This window comes from Halictus rubicundus, chromosome 5 (genome assembly GCF_050948215.1).
Source record: "Halictus rubicundus isolate RS-2024b chromosome 5, iyHalRubi1_principal, whole genome shotgun sequence".
In the NCBI taxonomy this organism is placed as follows: Eukaryota; Metazoa; Arthropoda; class Insecta; order Hymenoptera; family Halictidae; genus Halictus; species Halictus rubicundus.
In genome coordinates, this window is record NC_135153.1 from 15,372,174 (window position 1) to 15,399,588 (window position 27,415).

At 43.8% G+C, this 27,415-nt stretch overlaps 1 protein-coding gene across 2 annotated transcripts in view; it reads right to left on the reverse strand.

The window, feature by feature from the left end:
• Ss (aryl hydrocarbon receptor spineless) overlaps nt 1-27,415 on the reverse strand; it is a 192,953-nt gene that overhangs the window by 31,831 nt on the left and 133,707 nt on the right. For both annotated transcript variants that reach the window (XM_076788538.1, XM_076788537.1), the window contains exon 3: nt 13,375-13,493. In XM_076788538.1, coding sequence (XP_076644653.1) covers nt 13,375-13,493 — 119 coding nt within the window. The remainder of the gene's footprint in view (nt 1-13,374; nt 13,494-27,415) is intronic.

Below are 27,415 nucleotides of genomic sequence, written 5' to 3' on the forward strand. Positions count from 1 at the left end.
TTACAAAGAATGGAAAAATTTTCAACATTATAAATTTTATGGGCTGCAATCTTTCCAGACTCAGAAAAGTTCACATAGGTATCGGTCTAATGACTACTGTGAAACGAATAATAGCGCCAAAAGTGTTAAATTTCATTAAAAGTGTTAAAAATCGGGAGAAACCTGGGGAGATGGTGCAGTGAATTTTCGCCCTGAGCTTGAGCCCAGTGTGAATATTAACTATAGTTTCCCTGCACACGTCAATTTTTACATCACTTAGAAATCAGGAATAAATTGATTACAAAATGGATCAAAGATCTAGAGCGGAAGAAACAGTGAAGAAACTTGCGTGGAGTAACTCCATTCCTTTTGTATTAATAATGTTAATATTGCACGGCGATATGAACCCAATATAATAACTCTGACAGAACAGAACGAGTAATAGCACCAAGATTGTTCAATTGCTGGTAATAAATTAGTAAAGAATTAATAGAAAATTGAGGGGGGAAGAAACAGTGAATTTTCACCCTGATGAACGTGCGAGGAGTAACAGCATTCCTACTTTATTAAAAATTTTAGAATTGAACAGCGATGAATCCAATATAATAACGGAAGAACATTAATAACAGCACCAAGATTGTTAAATTCCGGTAAATAAATGAATAAAAAGATGGAGAGGGAATGAAGCAGTGATCAGGCAATTGCTAGTCGAATACTGAGAGTGTGTCCGGGGGATGCGACCCAATTCGTCGAATGATTTCGTGGATAATCGAGGGAGTATAGTGATTCAAGGATCCACGGCCGGTGTCTCGGCAGCGTCGACGCCAAGGTAAGAGGAACGCCGGCGATACGTAAGGCGCAAAAGGGGGTGGTATCTAAGGGAGGAAAGGAGCACGCGATCAATACGGGAAGGACTAGCGGTGCCAGACCAAGGCGAGCCCCGTCCGACCACCAACCTAACCTCATATCATCCCATCCCATGCACCCACCTAACCTACAGTTACCTTTGACTCAGCCTGTGTCTCACTGACTCACTACACTCTGCCGATCGCCTCGTTTTCCCTTGCGCCCGACTTCCGGTTATCAGTCTTGCCCACCATTACAGGTATGAAGGAACGCAATCCGGCTCTCTACCAACTATGTATTATTCCAACTGTGCCTCGGGGGAACATCCCCTGGGTCAGAGGGGGTTGAAAACGGCTGTCAGTAGCTTTCACAATTATTCTACGTTCGTTGAACTTCGCTGAAATTTCCGCTAATTTATCGTCATTCGGTGTCCCTCTATCTCTGGCCGCCATTGCGGCACTCGGAGAACATGATTCGGAACCTGCACACTATTATTCGTGCTCTAATTCGCTGCTTTGTTAATCCATTTTCTGAAATACATTTTTACGTACATGTTCATTTAATCAAATCGACAGAAAATAAGTAATTGGGCGACGATTTTGTTATTCCGGGTCAAAATAGACCCGGGACTCTGCCGTCACGACGGGAATATATTGTCCTCGGAGAGATTAGAATTATTTCTGCAAGTTAAGGGTTGCTCGATGTTAGTCTAGTACAATGGAAAGCAAGAATTGTTATAGCGGCCACAGCTTGCAGAGGTATGATTTTTTAGATGATTGATAAATAGTGTTAGAATATTGGCAAATACTTCCAGCAGTTACATGTGATTAAACAAACCTATAAACAATTTTTTAAACCGATAAATGTTGACGAAAAAATGTATGTGGAATCAATTAGAAATTTTTATTCAGACGATATGGCAAAAGTTGTTATTAAACAGGTGATTGACTGAATTAAATAAAATTGTTTTCCGATGGAATAAAACGCCTAAGCCGACCGATCGCATAAAAATCGTTCGACCTCGAAATTTAAGAGGGGCCGACAGGATTTCAAGACACCGCATTCATTATCCTCGGGTTGTATACATAATTTGCGATTAAGGGAAACATCGGCACGGTCGATGTTCGAATAAAAAGCAAGTATCCTCGGACAGATCCGTCTCGATTAGCGACGCTATAGAAGTGTTCCTGTTAAGACCAGTCCTGGTACAAGTTGAAAGGAACAAGGCCTTTGTGTACAGATCGTCGCGAGCCGTCGGATGTCGTATCGAGATTAATCAAACAAGATAGCGGACAATCTGTAGCTGCGATCGGAAACCGTCGCGCGAGATGAGTCGAGTGATTCAACCGGCAGGTGTCAAAGCTCACCGATGGACGGTATACGGCCATTGAGTAGCAGCTTGCCGGTTAAATGAAGTCGGTTTCGTTAGCTAAAGTGTTCTTAAATCGTCCGCCAGAATGTGCACTGTCCAAGATAATCAGCTTATTATTCGCCCGTCTCATTTGTGTAGCAATTAACCGCGCTGGCTAACGACCTCGGGAAAATACGCCATGTTACCAATTTTTAGAAGGGAATTGGCTGCGAATTGCTTGAAAACAATAAATACACATTGTTGCTTAGAGACGTGTTACATCCCCTCTTGGACACCGTTGCAATTCGTTGCGTTTAGAATCTCTTCCGAGAAGAGAAGAATTTACTTACTTGAAATTTTATGCTGAAATTGGGAAAATTAAAGTTGGAATGAAAAGTATCAGGGAATAAATAAGTGTCACACGTGACAATTTTTATATCGCAATTTTGTCACCGTAAACATTCAAGCCAACTGCTTCCAAGTAAAGGTGAAGGGGAATTGACTCGAATTGAGGGGAATACACTTACCCCCTCCCTGCCGGTACCGGATTAGTCACGTGACATTGTGACACGGGAACGACAGAGACCAAGCACGTCACGTGACCGGGCCGTCGCAAAAGGGTGGGGGTGAGAAGGAAGGGGAAGAAGGGGAAGAGTATAGTGTGAGACAAGTCTGAATCTGGCGACACTGCTTGTGACCTCAGAAATTATTTGACAACGTTCTAGCACCATGCCCTAGCCATTTTACGTCTTTAAACAACCATACTACCTGTGATCAATGCAACAACTTCAACATCTGGACAAACCTTCAATATTCTTTGAATCCAATTTTTAATTCATCAAACAAAGGATTCAAATCCAAACTAACACTGTCCAAACTAACACAAGCCCTTGTCCTTAAATATAAAAATATTTTAGTGGCTTCTGTAGCCGGAAATGAATGTGATTTTTATTCAGTAGTTTACCGATGACCTTATTTTGTCCTAGAAGGTGCAGCACAACGATCGAACCAGTATCAATCGATGCTGCCGCCGCTCGATCTCGAATCGTTTAATTTTTCCAGCGTCGAACGGAGTGTCTGGCCGTCTTGCGCGGAGATCTGCACGCTTCAAGCTCTTACTTGTTGCTGATGCTTGCATGTCTGCCCCTTCTGCCTCCTGGTTGATTGCTCAACTTCGTCCTGACTGTTTTCCCGTCGTTCAACTCGGTTCGTCACGAGAAATCCTTCGTACGAGCAGCGATCGACGTGCTTCGGGGTTCGAGATCCTGCCGAGACGACGAACGAGCGTCGTCTTCAAACAACCGGTACGTATATCGGACACGTGTATCCCGCTCTTCCCCTCGCACATCGAAAACGATCCGGAGGAACAAACGAAAGCGGTACGTGCGCAGAACTGGAAACGCTATTATCTCGTCAGACCGACAACCGAGGCAATTCTTTTATTGAAAATCGTCTAACTGCCCGGCGATTTTGCTGAGCCACGGCCGAACTGAATTCGCATATGTTTATTTAGATTAGATGCTCGGTTATATAAAACACCGGGGGCTTCTTATATAAGCGATTAAAGCGGCCGGTAGATGACTGACAACCTTCTCGGGAATTACTATGTCGCTTGGGAAAAAATTGTGGAAACACGGGATTTTCTGTACGGGGAAACGACTGTGTTGAAAATCGTTTGTTCGATCAAAATCTGTTTTGAGCAGGTTTGATTTCTGCTAATATAAAATAATAGCTGTTTTAGAAACAGAGTTTTTTTTAAATTATTATATAGTTGAAATTAATGTTGTAACAGTTAAGAAATATAAGAATTTATATTTTCAACATATTAAACGAATTAGTAAACTGTAGCTGTATAATATTAAAAGAGAAACAGTCCAATAATTTTATTCTGTCAGATAACAGCACAGTGAATTCTCGATATATGTCAACAACAGTCCAGAAGACATACTCGAGCCGAGTTATGTTTACGCTCCTCGGCGTCCGAGGTCTCTCGATCTTCGTGGCACCTCCCCGTGGTAGTGGGGATAATTCCGCGACGTTTATCATCCAGGCCTTGGCGACATATATAGAGAAGTCACTGTACTCCTCAAAAGACAATTAAAGAATGTTCTTTTCGACGAACATCTTGACAGCTGTACCAAGAAGCAGTTCAATAAATCTGGACAGTGATTTCAAGAAGCCAATTAAATAACTAACTAATTAAAAGGAAATCAATAGTAAAAAATCGTAGGGCAAATCGGGCGTTGACATTTAAAAGAGAGTGAAGCCGTCGTCGTTCGAGGTGCCCGATTAGGCTGTCAGCAGGTCCCGATCGCGAATGACTCCGTTGACAGTCGGCGAAGGGAAAGGTTTCGATCGTGCGAGTCTGGGGGCACCATCGTCCTGGGCAAGGATCCCCGGGATGTAGGCGGCAATTCGAAGTTCGCTGGAACCTGTGCCGTGTAAGTATAGTTGAGCAGCTATATAGCGAGAGAGGCAGCGGGAAGAAAAATAGCTCGGTTATGATTACGGGTTACCGGTGGCGGGGGTTGTTCCTGACCACGACCCTCTTTTACCGCTACTGCGGTGTGGCTGGCGTATTAATGCGATACACGATAGCCTGCTGGCTATTAAATAAAAAATATGAGAGCAAAATGGCTGCTTTCGCGGCGATACGTCACCGAGAGGCGTGATTTGTACCGAACCCCGGCTAAAAATCGCCTCGATCCCGCTACCAGCCTGGAAACCGCCTCCGGAGAAGTCTCGATCAATTTTCGGTGTGTCGATAACGGAGCTAATGGACAGGTTGCCGATCGTTGTCTGGATACCTCGATCCCCGGGAATTGTAGATCGTACGAGCCGCTTACGCGGACGGCGAACCGATTGATCTGTCGCGGACGCGCCGCCATCGCTTGGGCTAGACCACATGTCCTCAATTAAATCCGTCGTTGGCAAACGCACCGGTTCGATTTTTCAATTAAACAACTCATTTCGACATTCAGCTCTTCGTCTCGGATCAGGTGCTGCAGAAAATTTCATAAATATTTGCTTAATTATTATTGTTACTGCGCTCTCCTCAGCACGATATCGTTAAACAGATGTCCTTTCATGTGCAAAGAGGAAGTACAACTAGATCTTCTAAAAAGATCGGATATATAAAATGCTCATAATATTGGATATACATGTGAAATATGTAAAAATGTAACCCCGTAGAAAATAACTATTAAATATGTGGAATAAAAATGAAACCTAAGTGTACACGAATATAGAATCTAATAGAAAACGGCTACAAAATGTTGAAAATGAAAATAAGATTGGGGATTGTTTCCTAATGATGGTAAAAGAAATTCACGAGTACTGAATTTTTATTGTCATTGCAGTGTCATAGAGTCATATTGGGCGTGCAATTCATAACTGCGAGGTTCACAAAACGTGCAAAGGAGTGCAACCAAGAGTTGAAACATATTAAATACAAATAATAAATTGCAGATACTTGTTGTGGAATAAAAACCGTCTATAAACAGTACAAAATATAAATAGAATTGAAAACGTACAAGAATGGAACCGAATGAAAGGCGTCCATAAAATATGTAGACAACAACAAACAAAATCGAGAACATATGAAAGAAGTATGCTAAATAAAAACGTACTCGTCCGGCTCCCGTTTAAATACCGCAGAAAGATCCGAAATCATTTCGCTAGGATAATAAACAAGAAACCGCGTCTCTAAAATAAAAGTAGATATTAAATCGGAGGCGCGAGAGCCAAAGAGTATAATATATCTAGGTTCCCGGTGGATCCATGATGCTCGCGGGAGGATCGAATATCGGATATCGTCCCGTGGTAGACTCATCGATTTCATTAATCAGCGCCGAAAGAGGGACGGAAAAGGCGAATAAAAAACGAGGCCGACGACGCGACGGTGCCCGTTTTTCGGTTTTCTTTTTTCTGTTTATTCTCCTTTTTTTTCGCCGTTTCGCAGTCGCATCATTCACTGTTCGCGGTGTCAAGAAAAGTATGTTCGAGTTTCATAAAGGAAAGCTGAGAGGCGCGCTCCTCGCGACGGGGGGCGCGCGCGTATCGTGCGTTTTGCTCGGGGTGATAATTTGCAAGAGATGGCAGAAATGGATTGGCAAAAGTATGTTCTTCTCGCCGATTGAAAAATCCCCGTTGGTCGGCGGCGGCGCGGGGCGAGCCCGCCGTGTGTTTTATTAGTTTATCTCAGCGATTTCAACCTGTTCCAGGACGGGACCCGGCTGATTAATGCTGATACGGCCGTGTTCGCAAAGATAAAACGATCGGGCGAACCCTCGGCTCGATATCGCATTGTTCGGCGGGTGAATCGGCCGTGGACATTACTGTGGAAACGCTAACAAATTTCCTCTGCCTCCAACGGTACTAAATCTTTGCAAAAATAAACATCTCTTCCGGAATACTTCCATTTTTTCATTTTATGCAAACTGACACGATTCAGTCATTAATATTTACCAACTTGGACGTTTCGTAGCTTATTAAATGTAAATCTCAACAACGCAGGAAATATTTTATAGCAATTTTTAGTCGAGTACTAAGGGTCAATAGACGCAGTGATACCCGAAGTTCAAATGAAGCACTTTTTAATTCACAAGTGGAGGTTTTGTGCAAAAATATTCAATTTGTCCACCCTATACAATAAAAACACCTATACACGGGCATAAGAAAAACTGAAATCTCCAAGGAACGATTAAAGGAAAATCTAAAGAATATTAACCCTTAGGGCTCGAATGGTGACTGTAAGGCACCACTAAAAATTGCTATATCATTATTCAAAATATTTTTTACACTATTAAATTTATTTGTATTGAATAAATTACTAAACATTTCGGTGTTGTGCTAGTAAATTGCACCATTTTCTTATGTATAACATGAAAAAAATTATATAGAAGGGCAATATTCTAGGTGGGTAGAAATATTTCGTTTTGAAGTTAAAATAGCTTCGAGTGCAAAGGGTTAATTCTCGATGAGCATAACCTCAAAATAGGCTTGACAGACATAACCTCGAAAAGGAGGACAAATTAATTACACATTGAAGCCCTGAAAAGTGAAACCCAAAAATTCTCCCAATGATTGCGGTGTTCCTCAGTTCGGGAGGGACAGAAAACGTTCCAGATCCTGCCCATTGTTCCGGAAGCCGCATCGGAGAATTGTACGGGAGGACGTTATAACGACAAGGTGGGACAAGGAACGCAAACGAAACGGAGTCCTCCGCCGGAATATTTAAAGCAATTTCGCAGATAGCGATCGCCGGTGTTTCTTAGCTAGATAGCGTGCGAGGAGATACTTTCCTGGTTTAATACTTACGATTTTCTCAACGGTATGCGGATACATTACTCCTGTAAAGGTTTCCTAGCGCGAGACAGTTACTGCGCGTTTTCCAACACTCTCGCCGCGCTCCTCCGTCCGGGGAATTGCATCCCCGCCGGGGAAACTGTAAATCTGTCGGCGCGGACGCCGAATCTACAAACTTCTTTCTTCCTCCGACGTTTCCGAGCCTCTCGAAAATCAACTATGTAACCCCATTAAGAACAATGATTTATTAATCGGCCGACGCTGCCCGTACCACCAACCGGGACGGCCGCTTATCGATGCATTCGGTGCGCTCGAGCTATGAAAACGCGGCGCTCATTCTTTCCGAAATAGATCCTCGAGAGTCGCCGAGAAAGGTTTTCTGGAAAATACTCGGCTACATTTGTCCACCGTGTGTGTGACAGGCAGGAAATTTTCTGTACTGAATATTTCACTCCAATTTGTTACAGTTGAGATAGAAAATTTTCAGTGGTTTCTTGTTATTGCGTAATTTTATTCTGGTTTAAAGGAAATTAGTAACGAAATCTTCGTGACGAGTGAAGGGTTAGGTCACGAGGTCGCCGACGAGCAGATTTTCCGTTTGCACAAAGAACGCAAAATTACAGAAAAATTCAGGGTACTTTCTTGGAACGGTTGCGATAATTTCTGATGGTCGATGCGACGAGACCTAAATCCTAACCGGATGTTCTCGTGGAAACGACGGTCGAAAAATCCTTGGATCCTTGAAGGGTGGCGTCCGACCCTGTCGCGGTGTAGAAAAATTCGATCGCTCCGCCGTAATTTCGAGAGTGCCTGGTGGTGGCGGTCGGCTTGTCATAAACCGGATTTACTGTCGGGCTTCGTGAACTTTACGAGGATCGGCAAAACGCCGTATAACGTGGCCATCGCGTCGGAGCAGAGGGAGGTGGATATTCCCGGCCGGTGGGGATGGGACGGGGGAGCAGAGAACGGCGAGAGGGAACGAAGGCGTAGGAGGCCGAGGGAAGTCCTCGGAAGGACAGGTTCAAGGAACTCCGCGAATTATAGAAAATACGAGTCCCCGACGAACGGTTAATCCCCTGCTACCCCTGCCGCGCGGCAGGCCGAGCCGCGCTTGGAATTATTGAAGGTGCCCCCGCGAACGAAACCTTTATCGGATTCTGTTTCGTACTTCGCCGGTGTGCGCACTCGCTGTCGCGCGGTATACTTCGCCGGATTCATTATCGTTGTGCCCCGGTGTCGTTTAAGACGACGGCCCTTGGTTAATTGGGGGGACGATTTATCACCGCTTGATTTTTACCGCCGGTTTCGCCCGCAGTCTTCTTCGACCAAGGATTATTGTACTCTTCGTGTTCGATTTTCGACCGCTTCAGTCTTGACGCTTCGGCATAATTAACACTTTGAACGCCCAACTAGAAACCCCAAAAATTCCATAAAATCAAAGTAAGTTATTTGATGAAATAAAAATTGCGAAAAATTAAATGTATCATACTGAGTGATCCCCCAACTTTCTTGCATGTTACAGATCCTAATCAAGTTCAGTACAATGAATACATCAACGTAAAAATTCATTTTAAAACCTGCAATTCCGTCACCCACATATGGGTGACGCGGCGACGAACGTGTTAAACGAGTAATATTTACCCAGTTAGCCAAATGCTGTTTCAACCAAATTTAGCGCAATGTTTGCACCACACTTTGCGAGCAAAAGACTTGCCCATTTGGTACCAAACCCGGCTTGGAGCAGAATTATGAATTTGGCACCAAAAATTGTCGACAAATTCCTAGTCAAATTTGGAGACAGATGGATCGCTAATTGAGTGCAAAGTTTGCAAGCCAAATTCCATGCCAAATTGGAGCCAAACCTTGGCTTAGTTCGGCTCTCGTTATAGAGGACAGGTCCGTCGCACTAAGAGCGGACGTAACCTTGTTCGCAAAAGTGGTGTGTAGGCACCACAATGTGCCGTGAAAGACAAAGCGCCGTAAAATGTGTTATAAAAAATAAAATGTGTGTATAAATGTATTATAGTCCGATTTTGCCCGACATTTACTTTCAGATCAAGGTTAGGTTCCCTCTTAGTCCGACCGACCTGCCCTCTATAACGAAGCTGAACGGAGCCAAGATTTGGCTTCAATTTGACATGGAATTTTGGCTGCAGACTTTGCACTGAAATACCGACCCTAATGCGGAAACCTATGGATAGGAATTTGGAGACAAATTTTGGTGCAAAATTCAAAGCAAATTGTTTACTGGGTAGCTAGGCACCTGACGAAGATTTTAATGTTAGGCCTTAGCGTTTCATTGTTAGGCCTTTCATTCAAGTCGAAATATATTCAAATATATATGAACATATTCTTGCTCTTCTAGGAAATTGTTGTGAGAGGTTAATTTTATTTTATATGATATTCATATGAGAGCGGAAGAGTGAAAGAGAAACAGTGTGAATAACGACAAAAAGGATTACTGCAAGTGTGAATAATTTTTTCAATTATAACAATTATTAACAATAAAATGGTCTAATATATACAGAGAGGAATTCATATGGTTAACTGGAAAGTACAATATTGTTAGGGAGTGAAAAACTCGGATGGTAACCAACCAGAGGTTAGAGCAAAAATTTATAAAGAAAAACAAAACCCAAATGACAAAGAATATTTGTAGAAAAATAAGAGGTTAAGAACATTTATATTAATGTTTATATGCGAAGGCAGGAAGAAGAACTGGACGCCGAAACAACGGCAACCATCAGAGACGCGCGACCCCAGCGCCATCTGTCGTCGTGTTGAACATATAGTCCAACAACTACTTGGATTTCCCACTTAAATTGGTATCTAAATTAAAAGCACAACGTTTGTACAAACCACTGTTGACCGCCAGAAGAACAAGGCCTCGGAAGCAATTAAAAGCACGATGTATGAAAACCGAGCTTACACCGCTGCCTAACACGAACGTAATTAATTAAATACTTTTTTTACGAGTTCCCTGTACGAAACTATTAAAACGGGAACCCTCAGAGAGCTTCCTAGAAGAATGACATTTAATGTACAGTATAATTATTCGCAACGGAATGAGGTAAATGTGTCCTAGTTGCAGAGTAGTCAACCTTCCTGAAAAATAATTTCCTAACCTAAAATCACATTCGAGTGATATTCGGTCTATTCCTCGCTACCACGGTTCAGTTTCGTGTCCTCGTATAAAAGCTTTCGAAAATAACATATTAAAAACAACAACGCTCAAGATGGCTGACTTCTGGAAGAATTAGTTTCCTCGGGCGTTTTGGTAAAATATTTTTTTACCAAAAGTCTAAATATCTCGAAAAAAGAAGACCACTACTCCCACTTTTTTTGTTTGACTTACTCCATTTTCGTAATCACATATGCGGGTCAAGTTAACGTGAATTGCGGAAAAGCGAATCCTAGTTCGGAGGAGTACAAAATGGCGGCCAGCAGGCTGTCAGAGCGTCCCATCCGGGAATCAGCTCGCGGCACGAGCTACGTAACGCAATTAACGAGCGTGCAATTAATAACCGGCCGTTATAGATGCTGGCAGGAATCGTTCGATCGCATGGAATCGCGGACACCGTTTCGTATCGCTTATCCATCCCCCACCCCATCCTCGTTACACCGTGACTCCCCCTTACAACCCCCCCCCCGCCGGTTACACCGTTCCCCATCCCCCTGTTTCACCTGGAGAACCATCCCCCTCCCTCCAGTCTATATCGGTCTCAACCCCTCGCTCTGTTTCACCCGGTGTGTGCGGCTAAAACGCAGGAAAGGGAACGTAATAGCCTCGCATGATACACCGCCATTAATCCGTGTATATACCCTTCCATACTTTGGAGGAATAGACACCTCGTACGCCTCGGTTTCATAGCCGGTTCATCAGCCGGATATCTCTCCTCCCCTCTCCCCCCCGCTCTCGCTCTCCTTCGACTCTTCCTGTCTCTTCCTCTCGCGAGCGATGATTTAATTTCGACCCGATCCTCGATTATACTCTCCCCTTTTCTTTTTCTATCTTGTTCCGTAGATCGTCTTGTTGCGATCGGGGCCCAATTGATGATCGGGAGGATCACTGGTTCACGGTCAAGGGAATTGGGGTTGGACCTGGGGAGCGTTGCTCTTCGAGGATGGAACCTCCCCTTCGATTCATGCTGTTTGCGTTTGGTAGTGATGAGAGAGCATTATAGGGATGGTGATTAATGGGAATAAATGGACCTCGAATTTTATACATTTATGACAAAAATGGAAAAGTCGAATACGAAACTCTAAAAAATCATTAGAAGCATTTAAGGACATTTTTCTATGAATTTTGACTTTTCTGGCTGATTGGAAGAGGTAATACAGCGAATTCTCGATATATGTCCACAACACGGGTCTTGCCAGGGTCGCGTATCGTCCGGGAGACATCCTGAGCCATGTTATGTTTACACTCCTCTCCAGCTTCGTGGCCCCTCGCGGAGTATACCTCGCGGCAGTGGGGATAATTCCGCGACGCTTATCGTCCAGACTTTCGCGACATATATAGAGAAATCATTGTACTAGGTTTTCTAGCTTTGGTTTCATACAATTGACTTGGACAAGCATTTTCCAGTCTCAACGTTCATCTCACATCAGACTCGAATGGACGCAAGAACAGTCCAACTCGGGGTTGCAAAATAGAAAGTTACATCAGACATCATCCCTTAAATTATTCAGTACAACCAAACAAAATTCCCTCGACTCAATTATGTGCATCAGACTCAACGTCCACTTCACATCAGACTCGAATGGACGCAGGAACAGTCCAATTCAGGGGTGCAAAATATAAATTTACATCAAATATCATCCCTTAAACTATTTAGCACAAATTTACCAAACAAGATCCAAACAAAAGTCTCTCTACTCAATCATGTGCATCAGACTCAACGTCCACTTCACATTAGATACATCAGATATCATCCCTTAAATTATTTAGCACAAATTTACCAAACAAGATCCAAACAAAAGTCTCTCTACTCAATCATGTGCATCAGACTCAACGTCCACTTCACATTAGATACATCAGATATCATCCCTTAAATTATTTAGCACAAATTTACCAAACAAGATCCAAACAAAAGTCTCTCTACTCAATCATGTGCATCAGACTCAACGTCCACTTCACATTAGATACATCAGATATCATCCCTTAAATTATTTAGCACAAATTTACCAAACAAGATCCAAACAAAATTCTCTCAACTCAATCATGTGCATCAGACTCAACGTTCATTTCACATCAGAGCCCAATGGACGCAAGGACAGTCCAACTCAGGGGTGCAAAACACAAATTTACATCAGACATCATCCCCTAATCACTTAGCAGTTTCCCGAACAAGATTCGACCCAAATTCTCCCGGGTCCACGGCTATCAGACTGGACGTTAATTCCGTATGAAATTCGCATGAACGCGGGAACAGTCGAATTCGATTCCCGGAAATTAGGAATTCGATATAACATCCCTTCGCAACGGTTCATTCATCTCCCATCTGTCCGGCCACCCACTCGTTCGGCCATCGATCCATCACGAACCACGGGCAAGTGTACGGAGTCGTTAGATGAACGGACACGCCGATAAAAACGCGCTCTAATTCCGTTTCGGGCTCGCCAGAAGAGAAAGAGAGAGAGAGAGAAAGTGACGTAACCGATTATTCCAAGGGGCAACCGTGTGTTCGGCCAGTGTTCACCGCCCTTAAATGATGAACGAGACGCTGATGACGTGGTTAATGATTTCCCCGGCGCAGTTCGCGATTGCTGTTGCCGTTCTCCGCGAGGATTTGTTTTGCGAACAAGCGGCGTATACGCGCACACTTCGGTTTCACGTTTTCGCGCTTCCAGAGGAAGACCGATGATTGATCGCCCCCCGAGCCACTCACCTGAAGGAACATTTCGCCGTCGAGATGATGATGATCGTAAGCTGCGAACGCGGCCAACTCCCTCGCCCTGTAGTGTGTGTCGTGGTGCGAGTTCTCCTCTTTGTCTTTGTGCATCACCACTGCAACAGAAATTCCGGGCGTCACGCGTGCTCGCAAACCTGTCATTAAATGATCCGGCTAACTGGCATGGCGCCGGCGACCGCGCCAAAAAATTGAAAAATTATTATACCGTGCGAGTCTACGTTGTTGCGGTAGCCGGCGCGGTATAATTGCAGATATTTGTTCGTTGGCGAACTGCTATGTCTAACGCGACGATCGTGGCACTTGCATTTTTGTGAAATCCAGCTGACTAGCCAATATTCATCGGTGGACTTGAAAAATATTGTTATGTAGATTTTAATTCTATAACATTATTCAGAAAAGAAATATATGTCTATGTAGCTGCTGTATTTTGTAATTAATACAGACAATTTTTTATTTTGCACTTTTACTACTTTTATTCTCTTGAAACTGGACTGTAATGACTGTAACATTGTAAATAAATAACAATATTTAGCAGTGAATATGCTGTTCTTTTAAATTAAAATTTACTATCTATTTTCTCCAATTTCACAGACTGCTGGGGGTGTAAACATTAAGACAAAAAATGTAGCATTCAATATTTTATTACTTAAACTGAAATTTACTAATTAATATTCGTCACTAGTCTGTGGATCTTTGTGCAAGATGAAAATTGTCTGCATCAATCGCAAGGAAGTGCTCTTGATAATTTTACTAGCTCTTTATTAAATTCATTTTATGTTTCCTCTAGTTTCTGTCTCACCTAGTAATTCTTCTTGAATTTTATAGACTCCAGAGAGTATGATATAATCACTACAAACTATTAATAGCAGACTGTTAATTTATTTTATCACGCTTATAGCCTGGTAGTAATAACCATGTAGATTATTGTGAATGTTTAGCGTCGTTTTTGTAGATACAAGATGAAACGTCTAGGATAGTATGTAAACGAAGAACGATCATGTCACGTTATTGGAGCGATAGTAATTATTGTTTAACGACGCTGCTCCCGCATATTAGCCATTATGTTGCGTATTTAGCAGAAAGGAAGGCAGGTGTAACAGATCGACGGATTATTATAGGGCTTAAGAGGAAGTGTCGCTCACATCCTGTCACGTATTGCAGGATCTCCTCGAAAGTTCTCCAGTAATCTGTTTCCGTTTCGCACTGTTCCGTTGTTCGGACCGCATGTTTCCAAGGATTCGACGAATGGGAGCAGCGGGACCATGATAAGATTCTTATCGCTTGAAATGAATTCACTGTCGATCCCCCGATACAAGAGAAGTGACACTTTGACAGAGAAAAACGGCTTCAAAAATAGTCGGAACAGCAAAAACTGTTTGCAACAATTTCTTAACAATCCATCCTACAGTAGGAAAAATTCCTTCTGGAACTACGTGCTGTATGAAATTTCTGCAGACGGAGATTCGTTTTTCTCTTCTAGATTAGTCACAGTAAAAATACAGTCATTTCGCGATATATGTCGCAAATACTTGGCCGATAAAAGTCGCAGTACTACCCTCACTACCGTGCGGTGTGACCTATGAGGGGCCACGAAAATCGAGAGGTCTCGGACGCCGAGGATGAAAGAAGAATAGTATCTCCTGGACGATATATGTCGCTGGTGAGACCCGTGTTGTTGACATATATCGAGAAACCACTGTAGTAAGTAGCTAAATAGCACTTTGACACTAGGTGTACGGGACCCGTCACAGTGGCGGGTACTAATATTTTTAATTGACAATTATTAAGATTCTAAGGATACATTCATGAGGAATTATTCAAAAAATTTACTTCTTTCGGTATATGTTATTAAAGAAAAAATGGCTAAAAATTTGGGCAGCACATTCTTATTATTTTTATAAAGTAACTTAAAATAGTCACTTTTGGTGGTCCGTGAGGACAGTGTTGAAGAAGGCACAGAATTTATTTGCAGAAGCAGATAAAGATTCCTCCGCGGCGGATAGCCTAATCGCGCTGGAGCAGTCCGCGCTGCGTTTCAAGATCAAGTGCAAACAAATGGTAGTGGTGGGTTCGCGCGCGCGCGGGCGCGCACACGCGCCCAGGTGAAACGCATCTTGCGATGCGCACGCAGAGATCGGCGGGATCGGGCGAGGTACACGATTTTCGTATCATTTACACGAAGAAACCGATCGCGGCCGGATAAAATACGATATTTTCAGGAGTTCCAGGCCGAGGCGAAGTGAAAGCGCCTCGGTATCACCGAGTGGCAGCGCCCTAACGAATAAGAACAAGACCACCTGCGAGAGCACTCCTCTCGGCTCTCCTCGGGGATAGGGGGCCCCGAAGAAGAAGAAGAAGAGAGGAGGCCCCGGCACGATGCGTTTCGAAAGTGAACAACCTCTCGAGGAGCATTTAGCGTCGAAGGGCATCGATGCGTGCATGAAAGATGCGCGACTACGCCGACGGCCGCTCATAAAAACCGGCACGCAATACTCTCTGTCAAGCACGCGTGCGCCACGCGACCCTTCGGGGCCAGTTTCCATCGGAGGAGTCGTCGGAGGAACGCGTCGATCCCGCCCCCAGGTATTCTTAAGAGGATCTATTAAGCCGGTTTAAAGCCCATTTCGAAATATCAACGGCCCTCTACACCTGCATGTGTAATCCTCTTGGGCCCGACTCCCTTCGATACGGTGGACAGACGACTGGTATTGATAGTAGCGCCATGGGAGACGCTCTCGACCCATAAAATACCTCTCAACACAGTTTTATGCGGCCGTTTTATCGAATGGTCCCGGTTATCTGCTTGTCCCAACAGGTTCACTAGGGCAATCGCTAGTTGCACAGAACATGCACCTAATTCATAAAAGATCAGCACATTCAATTTTTCTCAACACACGAAAATGTCCTCGGAGGGTTGACCTTGGAGGCTTGCAGAGGACGACGGCGCTCTGGGGCCGCCATCTTTATTCACGACAAGAAAACGTTGGAGAATGGACACATCCACGTAGGAATTTGGACAGGTTCAATTTTCAATGAAATCTTTTTTATCGAATGGTCCCGGTTATCTGCTTGTCCCAACAGGTTCACTAGGGCAATCGCTAGTTGCACAGAACATGCACCTAATTCATAAAAGATCAGCACATTCAATTTTTCTCAACACACGAAAATGTCCTCGGAGGGTTGACCTTGGAGGCTTGCAGAGGACGACGGCGCTCTGGGGCCGCCATCTTTATTCACGACAAGAAAACGTTGGAGAATGGACACATCCACGTCGGAATTTGGACAGGTTCAATTTTCAATGAAATCTTTTTTATCGAATGGTCCCGGTTATCTGCTTGTCCCAACAGGTTCACTAGGGCAATCGCTAGTTGCACAGAACATGCACCTAATTCATAAAAGATCAGCACATTCAATTTTTCTCAACACACGAAAATGTCCTCGGAGGGTTGACCTTGGAGGCTTGCAGAGGACGACGGCGCTCTGGGGCCGCCATCTTTATTCACGACAAGAAAACGTTGGAGAATGGACACATCCACGTAGGAATTTGGACAGGTTCAATTTTTCATAAAATCTTTTTTATCGAATGGTCCCCGAAGTAAATGGTAAAATTCAAAGAACGATGTTTGCACAATCTACCTTTGCACAGCGCTGCAAAATCCTTGCTAATTCCGTGTTGGAAGGGTGGTAGGGTCCACGTGGAAGGGTGGTAACAGGTTGCGTCGAGCAGGAAGGAAGATCGCGGGTCCCGATTGGTGGCCGAACCAGGATCGTTTGAAAGAAGGAACTCGGGCTCGAACGACGCGTGCAGGAAGGATGAGCAAGACGGAGGTTGTTCACTCGTAAATAGTCGCACGCAATGTCGTGGAGCGGCCGCGTTCTGCCACGCGACCCTCTGGGACAGTACCCCATTAGGATGGCCGTCGGGATAACGGCGTACCGCAGGATACACAGAAAAGAACAGGGAACCTCCGGGCAGCATCTGCTTTATTTACCGTCACGACAATTCGATTTTCAATGGCCATCGCCCGGGCTCATACCCTAACCCCGGCGCTCGCCTAACGACCGTGGCTAATGTTTCCCCAATCGATGACTTCTTCGCTTCCGGCCGGTGCTCATCCGATCAGGGAAACGACCAAACATCGGTCTTGCTTCGGGGAATCGCTCGACCATCAAGGAAACAGGTCAATTTTTATTTTTTATTATTTTATATTAATTTATTAATTTAAATTTAATTATTTTATTATTTATTTATCGATTTTACAAGGTCTGTCGTTCGTCCCTTAACCCTTAACAGTAATTTCTCTATATATGTCGCCAAGGCCTGGATGACAAACGTCGCGGAATTATCCCCACTACCGCGGGGTATACCTCGAGAGGGACTGCGAAGCTCGAGAGGCCTTGAGGAGTGTAAACATAACTCGGGTATGTCTCCTGGGCGATACACGACGCTGGCATGACCCGTGTTGTTGACATATATCGAGAATTCACTGTGAATAGAAAATTGACTAATTGTAAGACGCTCGTTAACATTGTGGTGTACTTCGTAGTTTCAGCTTCAGGTTTGTGCGCCTCAAATGTAAATTTCATTTGTAATTGTCCAGGGAAGTAGAGACCGAATTAAATTCTATTAAAATTAGGTACTTACACATGATTTATTACAAGTGACGACAATTCTCCCACTTGTCAATAAGAATACCTGTCAATGCAACAAATTTACAAAAAAAATCGAAAATAGATACCCCAAGTTCGACACAAGGGTTAAATAAAATGTGACTATATGATTGCTACTTTATGATTAAAGTATGAGCGATGAAATGCTATCCCCTCGAAGCGACTGGACAAATATAAAAGCAGTCACTCGGGGAATCGAATTGTCAAGACCGGAGCACAAAGCGTCCAGCTTTCAACGTGCATTTTCGCCACAAAGGTAACCTCGTGCCGATTAATTAGCAATTAATTCCCGTCTGGAATCGCGCTCGTTATTGACCAGAACGGAGTTTACGTGCAAGTGATTTTTCCGCCGGTTATTTATGTGCGAACGATAAGACGCTTCCGACGGCGAAGATTTACCCGAAAAAAAAAAAAAATAAAACGAACGATCGAGCAGATAGCCGTTTTTTTTCGAAAGATTTATGGACTCCCACGAGAAGTCGCAGAAATCGCGCGCGACTGGGGCCTCCGCGTGTACATATCTGTGTCACCGGAAGAAAGGTGTTGTGCGCGCGCAAGTGTCACGGAAATTGCACGAAATAATGCAGCAACAGCCGGAGAACAAAAAAAGGAAAAACTGTCGGCGAAGATACGGATCGGGCCTTGCCCACAGGCCTATCCGTGGCACCGTGAACAAGAGAGGAGGTTCAGGTATCGCGATGCACCCGTGAGATCGGCAATAATAATTGTTTCCTCCCGCAAGGTCAGTTTGCGAGGAGGCCGAGGGACAGGCCGGAAGCGACGGAATGAAAAGCGGACGAAGGCCAATCGGAATGCGCGAAACAGAGCGATGGCGAACCTGCCTCCCATGATTGTTGTGTGCACAAATCTGTGCGTAACCGTGGGCGCAGGTAAAAACGCTCGATAGAACGAGTTTCGACCGTAAAATGCAACATCTCCGAACCACCTCACGCTGATCCGTCAGCGGACTAGAACCGGACCAGTCCGCAGCCAATCGTAGTCCATTTACTGTTACCAGAACAATTTATTAGCGGAAGAAAAATTTCGCGTCTTCGACGTGCAAGAGATATTGAAACGAGTTAAACGATTGAGTACATTAATTATTTTCTAGCAATTTTTGGCTGCCTCTTTTCAGCGACTGCAAGAACAATCTTCAAAAGGTCAATCTTTAAAGGATTGAATACGTCCATTCTTTTTAGCAATGATTGTAAGAATCATCTTGTAACAAGGATTAAATGTTAAAGTTTCTAGTTCGTGTTATTTTTTTTTTATTTATGTCCGTCAAAATAGCGAGTCCTAGTATTTTTAATTTACAATTAGCAAGATTCTAAAGATACATCCATGAGGAATTATTCAACAAAATTTATTTCTTTGAGTACAAGTTATTAAAAAAAAAAATGGCTAAAAATTTGGGCAGCACCTTCTTGCTATTTTTACAACGTCATGTAAAATAATCACTTTTAGTGCTCCGTAAAGCTAGTGTTAATTAGCAGGATAGGATCTTGGATCGTTAGCTGCTGTATCGTTACTGCAAAGTCTTTCATAAAGTCTCGCAAAACGCATACTAAAAAATGGACGCGATGTTTTGAACAAAGTTACAGTTTTCTATGTAACGAATTAGTGTCGATGAATTGGGGCCGATGAATAGCCGTCTTAAAAAATAATTATCCTGCGTTCCCGCGAGTTCCGTGAATTTCATTTGCCGAATTTTTCATTTTTCTCGTCAAAACTGGTATCCCCCGGCCGGAAGATTATGCAAAGTACCAACTGGAGATCCCGAAGATAGCGTCTATAATTCGGAAGCAGGCTACAGGTGCTAACCAAGGGCAGGTTAACGATCCAAACGCTTTAGAGCCGGAGTCTCTCGTCGTGCTATACCTCGATATTATACTTTTCTCTCAAACCAAACAGTGGTTTCTTCGGTTAAGTTATTTTCAGACTTTATGAGGAACGTACGGGCTGTATTTGGCCTTTCAAAAGACTATGAATCGAGGGGGAAGCTAAAATTGAGGTGCCAAAAATTTTGTCGTAATCAACGTAAATACGATAGGGTTTGCACTAATATGGACGCTATGACATAATAAAGTGAAGAGAATAGGGGATATAGGAATGGGATTTGGATGGCGATTAATTTTTACTATCATTTAAGATGTAAGGTCTCTAAAGAAAATGTCCCGTTTTTTAGAAAATCCCCGTCCACAAAGAGCTTAATAAACAAAACATCCGATCAAGAAAAATAAGCATTAAAATAACCGCTGCTAGCAAACGCATTAACTACAAGGCATTTTACTAATATCCCAAGGTGACTTTGGTAAACACCCAGAAATGTGGTCAAACAATAACAACGTTAACGCACTTCCAAAAGACGGCTGCCATCGTCCGCCAGCAGATTACAATAGCAAACAGGAATGATGTGCGGCCAAAGACCGCAATGGAGAAGACAAACAGCGTGAAAGCAGATCAGGCGCTTTGTTACCCCAGTTGTGACACAGGGTGACTGGCAGTTATGGCAGTTTGTTTAACGCTGTCTGCCGGCGTGCCCGTTAATTTGGCAGCGAACGGGCCGGTAACGGTAAAACCGTTTTGATCCGAGCAAAACCGACAGGCGAAATTAAGAATCGTCTTCACCGCGCCCACAAACGCCGGAATACCTGGGCCACCGTGGATCGAGAAACAATCAAGCAACCGGCACGCGTATCGTCCCGATGATCACCGGGGACGCTTTCTAATTGGGGCCTCATCCGACCACGCCGATCCCATTAATCATCGATCGATTATACGCTCAAGGAGATAATCATTTACTTAACCATTCACTTAGCCGGCCCCGGGACCGAGCCGGTGAAACGCAAGTCATCGAAGCCGGGGGAACTGAATAGGCTACGATGCTGATGGGAGTCATTATTTGGACGGAGCCGACGTCTAAATATCGTTGCTCAGCTGCCTGACAATTGGCCTAATTAACGATTTACCCGCCCCGGAAGCCTATTAGTGTAATTTTCGACGAGTGTACTAGAAAGCGCCCCGAACATTTCCGAATGGTAATGCTGAGAGAAATTGTTCGATATCTTCTTTTGCAGGTTGTTCGGCGGTCTCGAAATTTTTAGGCTTGAAGTGGATAATTGGAAATATTTTACTGAATTTTTACAGAATTTTTACGCGCTCCAATTGTGAGAAAAAAATTGTGACATTGAGTGTTCCATGCTTCAGTAGGGTCTTCGCTGCTATATTTCACTGTAGTTGCGAATACACAGTTTTCTCAAGTCTGTTTGCATATTTGAATTGTATAGGCTTCAACTACGTACTCGAAATTGTTTCAACAAATTTTTTCAGATTTTTCGCATGCTCCAATGTTGAAAAAAATAGTGGCACTGTAAGGTCTTCCTTGCTTCAGTAGGTCCTTCGCTGTTATATTCCACAATAATTGCGATTACAAAGTTTCCATAGCTCTGTTTGAATATTTGAATTATATAGGCTTAAACTACATACTTGAAAGTATTTCAACAAATTTTTGCAGATTTTTCGCATGGTGGAATGTTGAAAAAAAAAATAGTGGCACTGTAAGGTCTTCCTTGCTTCAGTAGGTCCTTCGCTGTTATATTCCACAATAATTGCGATTACAAAGTTTTCACAGCTCTATTTGAATATTTGAATTATATAGGCTTAAACTACATAGTTGAAAGTATTTCAACAAATTTTTGCAGATTTTTCGCATGGTCGAATGTTGAAAAAAAAAATAGTGGCACTGTAAGGTCTTCCTTGCTTCAGTAGGTCCTTCGCTGTTATATTCCACAATAATTGCGATTACAAAGTTTCCATAGCTCTGTTCAAATATTTGAATTATACAGGCTTGAACTGTATACTTGAAAGTATTTCAACAAAATTTGGCAGATTTTTCGCATGCTCCGATGTTGAAAAAAAAAATAGTGACACTGTAAGGTCTTCCAAGTTTCACTAGGACCTCCGCTGCTATGTTCCACAATAATTGCGAATACAAAGTTTTCACAGCTCTGTTTGAATATTTGAATTATACAGGCTTAAAGCACACACTTGAAAGTATTTGAGCAAATTTTTTCAGAATTTTCGCATGCTCCGAAAGGAAAAAATGGCAGGCCCAAAAAATATAGATCTGGATGTTTCTCCCAAGAAAACCGGAACGGTTTGGATGTCAACCGGATCGGTTCCCGCGCAATTAAACCGTCGAAGGCGGCCCTAGGTCCGCACCAAGGATAAATAACAGGCAGAAGAGTATGGCGTCGGTGCGGCAGCGAAAGGTCAGGGCGCGAGGGAACGCCGCAGCGGGTAATTGGTTCGCGTGGGGAGGAAGAGTACGCGATAATTGGCCGGGATAAGGGATTACGGTGCTTCGGGGTTCGGCAAAAACCGTGGCGCGGATCGCCGGTTTTTCAGAAAGGCCCGGACGAATCGAAAAACCCACCGGCGCGGCGCGTCGCGTCGGAGAGACCGTACCACGGAACCCGACGAAATGCACTTCGTCTCGCTTATCGTGGAGGCCATTCGTTTCCGCGACACAATCGGCGCCCGCGAGGAACAAGTATATTAGTGCGCGTGCCCGGGCTGCTTAATCTTTCATAGCCGTTTGACTCGGCAGGAATCTCGGACCGAGCTCTCGTGCTTTCGCATCATGCTCCCGTGCTTTCGCACAGCCGCGGCCGATTAGCCGCCTGTGTCGCTAGCGAAGCGACGCGTTCGTCGGGCCGGCATCCGAAAAAAAAAACCGGTGATCGATCATACCGCCCTGCCCCGCGAACCTAATCGCCGCGGGTTCGACAAAAGCCCGAGGAAAAATTTGTCGCGCGCCGCGCCCGGGAACCAGCATGGCCACCTTGATTTCGATCGGAAACTGCTCTCTCGCCAGAATTGTTTAGGCTGTCAAATTTTAGCGGCATCGATCCGGACGTGACCCTTGGACCCTCCTTGATGTAGAAATATTTTTTTCATTAAATTTTATTAAGTGAAAATATCCTGTTCGTTACTATCCGATCGAATTAATCTGTCGGCTCTGAATCGATGTTATGCTACTCCGGATATATTGGTTTTGTTCGAGCGAATTTTTGTAGAGATTATGCTCGAACATCGAGGAAGATATGGTAAAAAGATAGAAGTCGTAGGACGATTTTTTAAGTCAAGAAAAATTAGTAGAACCACAGTGAACCCGGGGAAGATTGATGTGATCTCTAAGAAGCATTAGTACCATTATTGCCATTGTTTTTTCCTCACGATTGGTGCGTGCAAAAATTCTGTAAAAATGCACTTAAATGCTTTCAACTATGCACATTAAGGCTACATAGTTAAAATAATCAGACAACGCCGTAGAAACTTTATACTCGTAATTATCGTGTAACATGTAAAAATCGGTAAACGATTCGAGAGTGTCCGACATTCCGGATGATCGTTGGTCTGTAAATTATGGTTTGTGTTGCATTCTGCATTTAGGGGACAAGCGTTCGGAACGTTTTACCAGGTTGTGTCTGAACGGGGCCTTTCTTTCGTGGCCTCAGGCGACGATGATCGCTCCATCCTCGGAACCCAGTAGTTTCACAGGATTCTCGTGGCAAGGAGCGATCGGTTGGCATAATTTCGTGGTGAACCGTGAACGACAAATCGAGGAGTAGTTCGGAATCGTAGCCAGGGCATTCCCTTGGATCTGATAGCGCCAGGCCAGACGCCGTGGCCGGTTTTTATCGGGGCGACGAGCAACAGCCGAGGAAGAGAGTAGTTTCGCAAGCGCTCTTTAGTGCTCGACGCCCGAGATATACGCGTGTGCACGCGCGGAGAGGTTCGCCCGTGCACCTACACACCGGGAACGTGTGTACATGTGTGTGTGTGTGTGTGTGTGCGTGTACGTGGATATACAGTGACCGTATAAAGTAATCCGTCAGACAGAAGTGGGGTGATAATGCATGAGTGCGGTTGCCCCGCCCTATCCCTGTAACCGCGATAAAATCTCTCATTACGCAACGAAACGGACCCTCTGCCCGCTAGACTGTTATCCTTAGACAGGAACTCTAATAAAGCATACGTATGTAGAAATTTATATTTCGTTTCGGGCCTCGGTGTCGCGGCCCTTCAATCCCTCCTTCTCTCTCTCTCTCTCTCTCTCTCTCTCTCTCTCTCTCTCTCTCTCTCTCCGTTTTTCGCATAACTGCAAGGGGTGAACCGGAAGTCGGAACTCACTGCTTCGAGGTTGCCGGCTTTCTACTGGCCACCTTGATTTTTTAAAAAGTGTTCATACTCGGCTATTATTGGAGAAGCACTTTCTTCCAGCTGTGAAAATTAATTCGTGAACCTTTCTCCAGGAATTTGTTGATTATTCGCATACTCTCGAAATACATTCTACTGACGAAAATAATTGCTATTACTGTTTGTGTGTTGGCTCCGTTTTATGAGTAATTACTGAATTAAAAACAAAATTATGAAACATTAAATATCGGTTGAAATATTCTATAGAAATATTCTAGAGATATTTTATATTCATTTAATTTTTGATATTTTTAAATCTGGATATTTCATTTTTTATTTTTCGTTTTCAAAATATGTTGGACTTCAAGTATCCGAACATATGTACCTAGACAAACTCACGATTCTATTCATGGCAACTCGAACATGAGTAGAATCATCGTCGTTAATCTATAAACAATTACAAATACAGTTTCATTGGCGGCGGCATCTGGTAGATTTAATATCGAATAGTTTTTAACGCCAGTGCTCTTTTCACTGTTTCCTTTAATTTGTGATACTCGTTAGTTCCATCGGAGTCTTTGCCCCCATAAATTTTTCCATCGCTCTTTCCACGCGTTAAATCTTTCGCGTTACGTTTCAGTTATTTAGTAAAATAATCGTGTCCGGCATTAAGTCCGTCGAGTTAATTCCTACCGAGCAATCTTAAAAATCTGATCGTATTTAATTTTTACACCACAGTCTGGAATAGTACTTTGGATCTTTATGTACTTATAAGTAGATCGCTGATAAAAAAAGCGCTCATAAAATTGCCTCTATAATTCTCTTTTTATCGCTATGACAATTTTTCTTGCACATTGCTTATTAACAAAAAAAAAAAAAAACAATCTACTTCGGTGTTGAAAATGTATCTTATGGTCAGCATCTACCTGAAAAATTTGCACTTTATGAATCACCACGTAAATTGTACGGATAAAATACCCTCCTAGCAATATTTTGAAATCGATTAAAAATGCTATTCATACATTTGTCGTTGTAAAATTAATACGTGAGAGCAGCCGAAACACAGGCTGAAATAGAAACATTGACGTAACGCAATTTACGCTCTCTCTCTCTCTCTCTCTCTCTCTCTCTCTCTCTCTCTCTCTCTCTCTCTCTCTCTCTCTCTCTCTCTCGCCAGCTCCAGCCGTAACTCCCCCGCGGCTGTTCCCGCCGGATAACTCGCTGTTAGCGAGCTAATTAACAATAGATACAAATTGGCACGTTAGTCGCGTTTATGACACATGCGCATGCCGTGCCGCGCGCACATTTCCTCCCGCGACGTGTAATCACTTGTAATTGCGGTTGGTACATAGTTCTGTGTTCTGTTGCCGGCATCGGCTATCCGCGGCCCATTATGGCCGGCGTATGTCAATCTAGTGTGTCATCAGAGAGGAACTTTTGTCCGTAAACAAGCGGTTCGGTGCTCGAACCTATGGAAAACCTATGCTATCCGATCCCTGGCGCTTTTTAATCTTCCACCAATGGAAAACAGTGGCTCAAGCTCAACTCCCTTCCTTCTATCAATTACTATCGAGCGATAAACCAGTTTTTTAGAAAGGAGAAATGAACAGTGCAAACCACTCTTTGTAATTGAAAGGTTGATTATGCTAATTCTTCTTTATTTGTATTTAACTCTTTCTTTCCGACGACTGTTACCTTTCTGTGGTCGTTGGTAGTCCGTGGATTCAGGAATTTCTCTATATATGTCGCTAAGGCCTGGATGATAAACGTCGCGGAATTACCTCCCCTCCTTCCGCAGGGTATATCCTGAGAGGGGCCACGGAGCTCTAGAAGCCTCGGACGCCGAGGAGTGGTAGTGGGGATAATTCCGCGACGTTTATCATCCAGGCCTTGGCGACATATATAGAGAAATCACTGCATATACATCTATTTTTACTGTCTGCGGTGACTCCACTGCTTCAGCATTAATAACAGAAACATACAATTGTTGAAACAAATGGGTAGATTTCATAGACCCAGGTTAGGGTCTCGATAGAGTCTGACTCGTTATTGTTACATCTTCAACAGAAATGGAGCCTCACTACCGGGACAAGGACCAAAAAAATCGCAACCTAAGGGCCCGGGATAGTCACGTGACTTTTGAATTAATAATTTCCATTCACAAACTTCAGACACAGAGTTAAGATCCGTCTTGGTCTTGATCCGACGGGTCTTAAGTCTGTGACTAAACTTGTCACATTTGTTTGCTCTGTATTCTCGATATTATGAATTCTGACTCCGGAAACGTGCTTCAAGTTTTTGGCTTTATTTCGCAGAGAATCGAGACAAAATATAGCTCGATTTGTAGCTGGAGATATTTTCTAGTGCGCGCTGCTCTCGATTTCATCCAGAAAACTCATCCAATGGCATAAAAATGCTTGGATTCCACGGCATGCACATCGTCAATTTTTGCATAATAATAATTTTTGCATATAAATATCTGCATAATCTCGGCAGCTCCTGACCAGCGCGCGCTAGATCGAACCTTCCTCCTTCGAATGAGCCCTTTACCGGCGACAAAATATTATTGTATAAGGACGAAAACTTGAGGCACGTAAAACCATTTTTTGACGGTAATGTAGTCACTCTACCTTATCGCGAATCTACGAAGACCGGGCCCCTAAGGACTCTCTACAGGGATTTAAAGGTCACCTTGTTTCTTCCAGCACGAACACCAGTGTACACGACTTTTGGGCCGCGGTCTGGCTCGTACACGCAGCAGGTCCCTTGAACGGTATTCGCACGGTGTCGCCGACGTGAGCACCGTCGAATTTGCGATTGCTGCCGATCGTGTCGAGTTTCATCAGTAAATTCGGTATTGAATCCGCGCGCACCGATTGAATTTCTTCGGAAGGACCGGTGTCGGTGGAAAGCGGCTCTTAATGTCGGCGGACTCGTGTCAAGGTGATTCGAGCCGCAATCTCGGGGGCCGGAAACGTGGCCGCACACTAATGCAGCCCTTCACTATCATCAACGCCATGATCGGGTGTCGTGCAGCCGCCGCTGCCGCCGCCGTCGTCTGCAATGCACATTTCTTTCCGAGACTTTTCGTTTCAGAATTTCTGTTCCCGAATGCCGTCGGACAACGGTTTCTTTCTACGTTCCG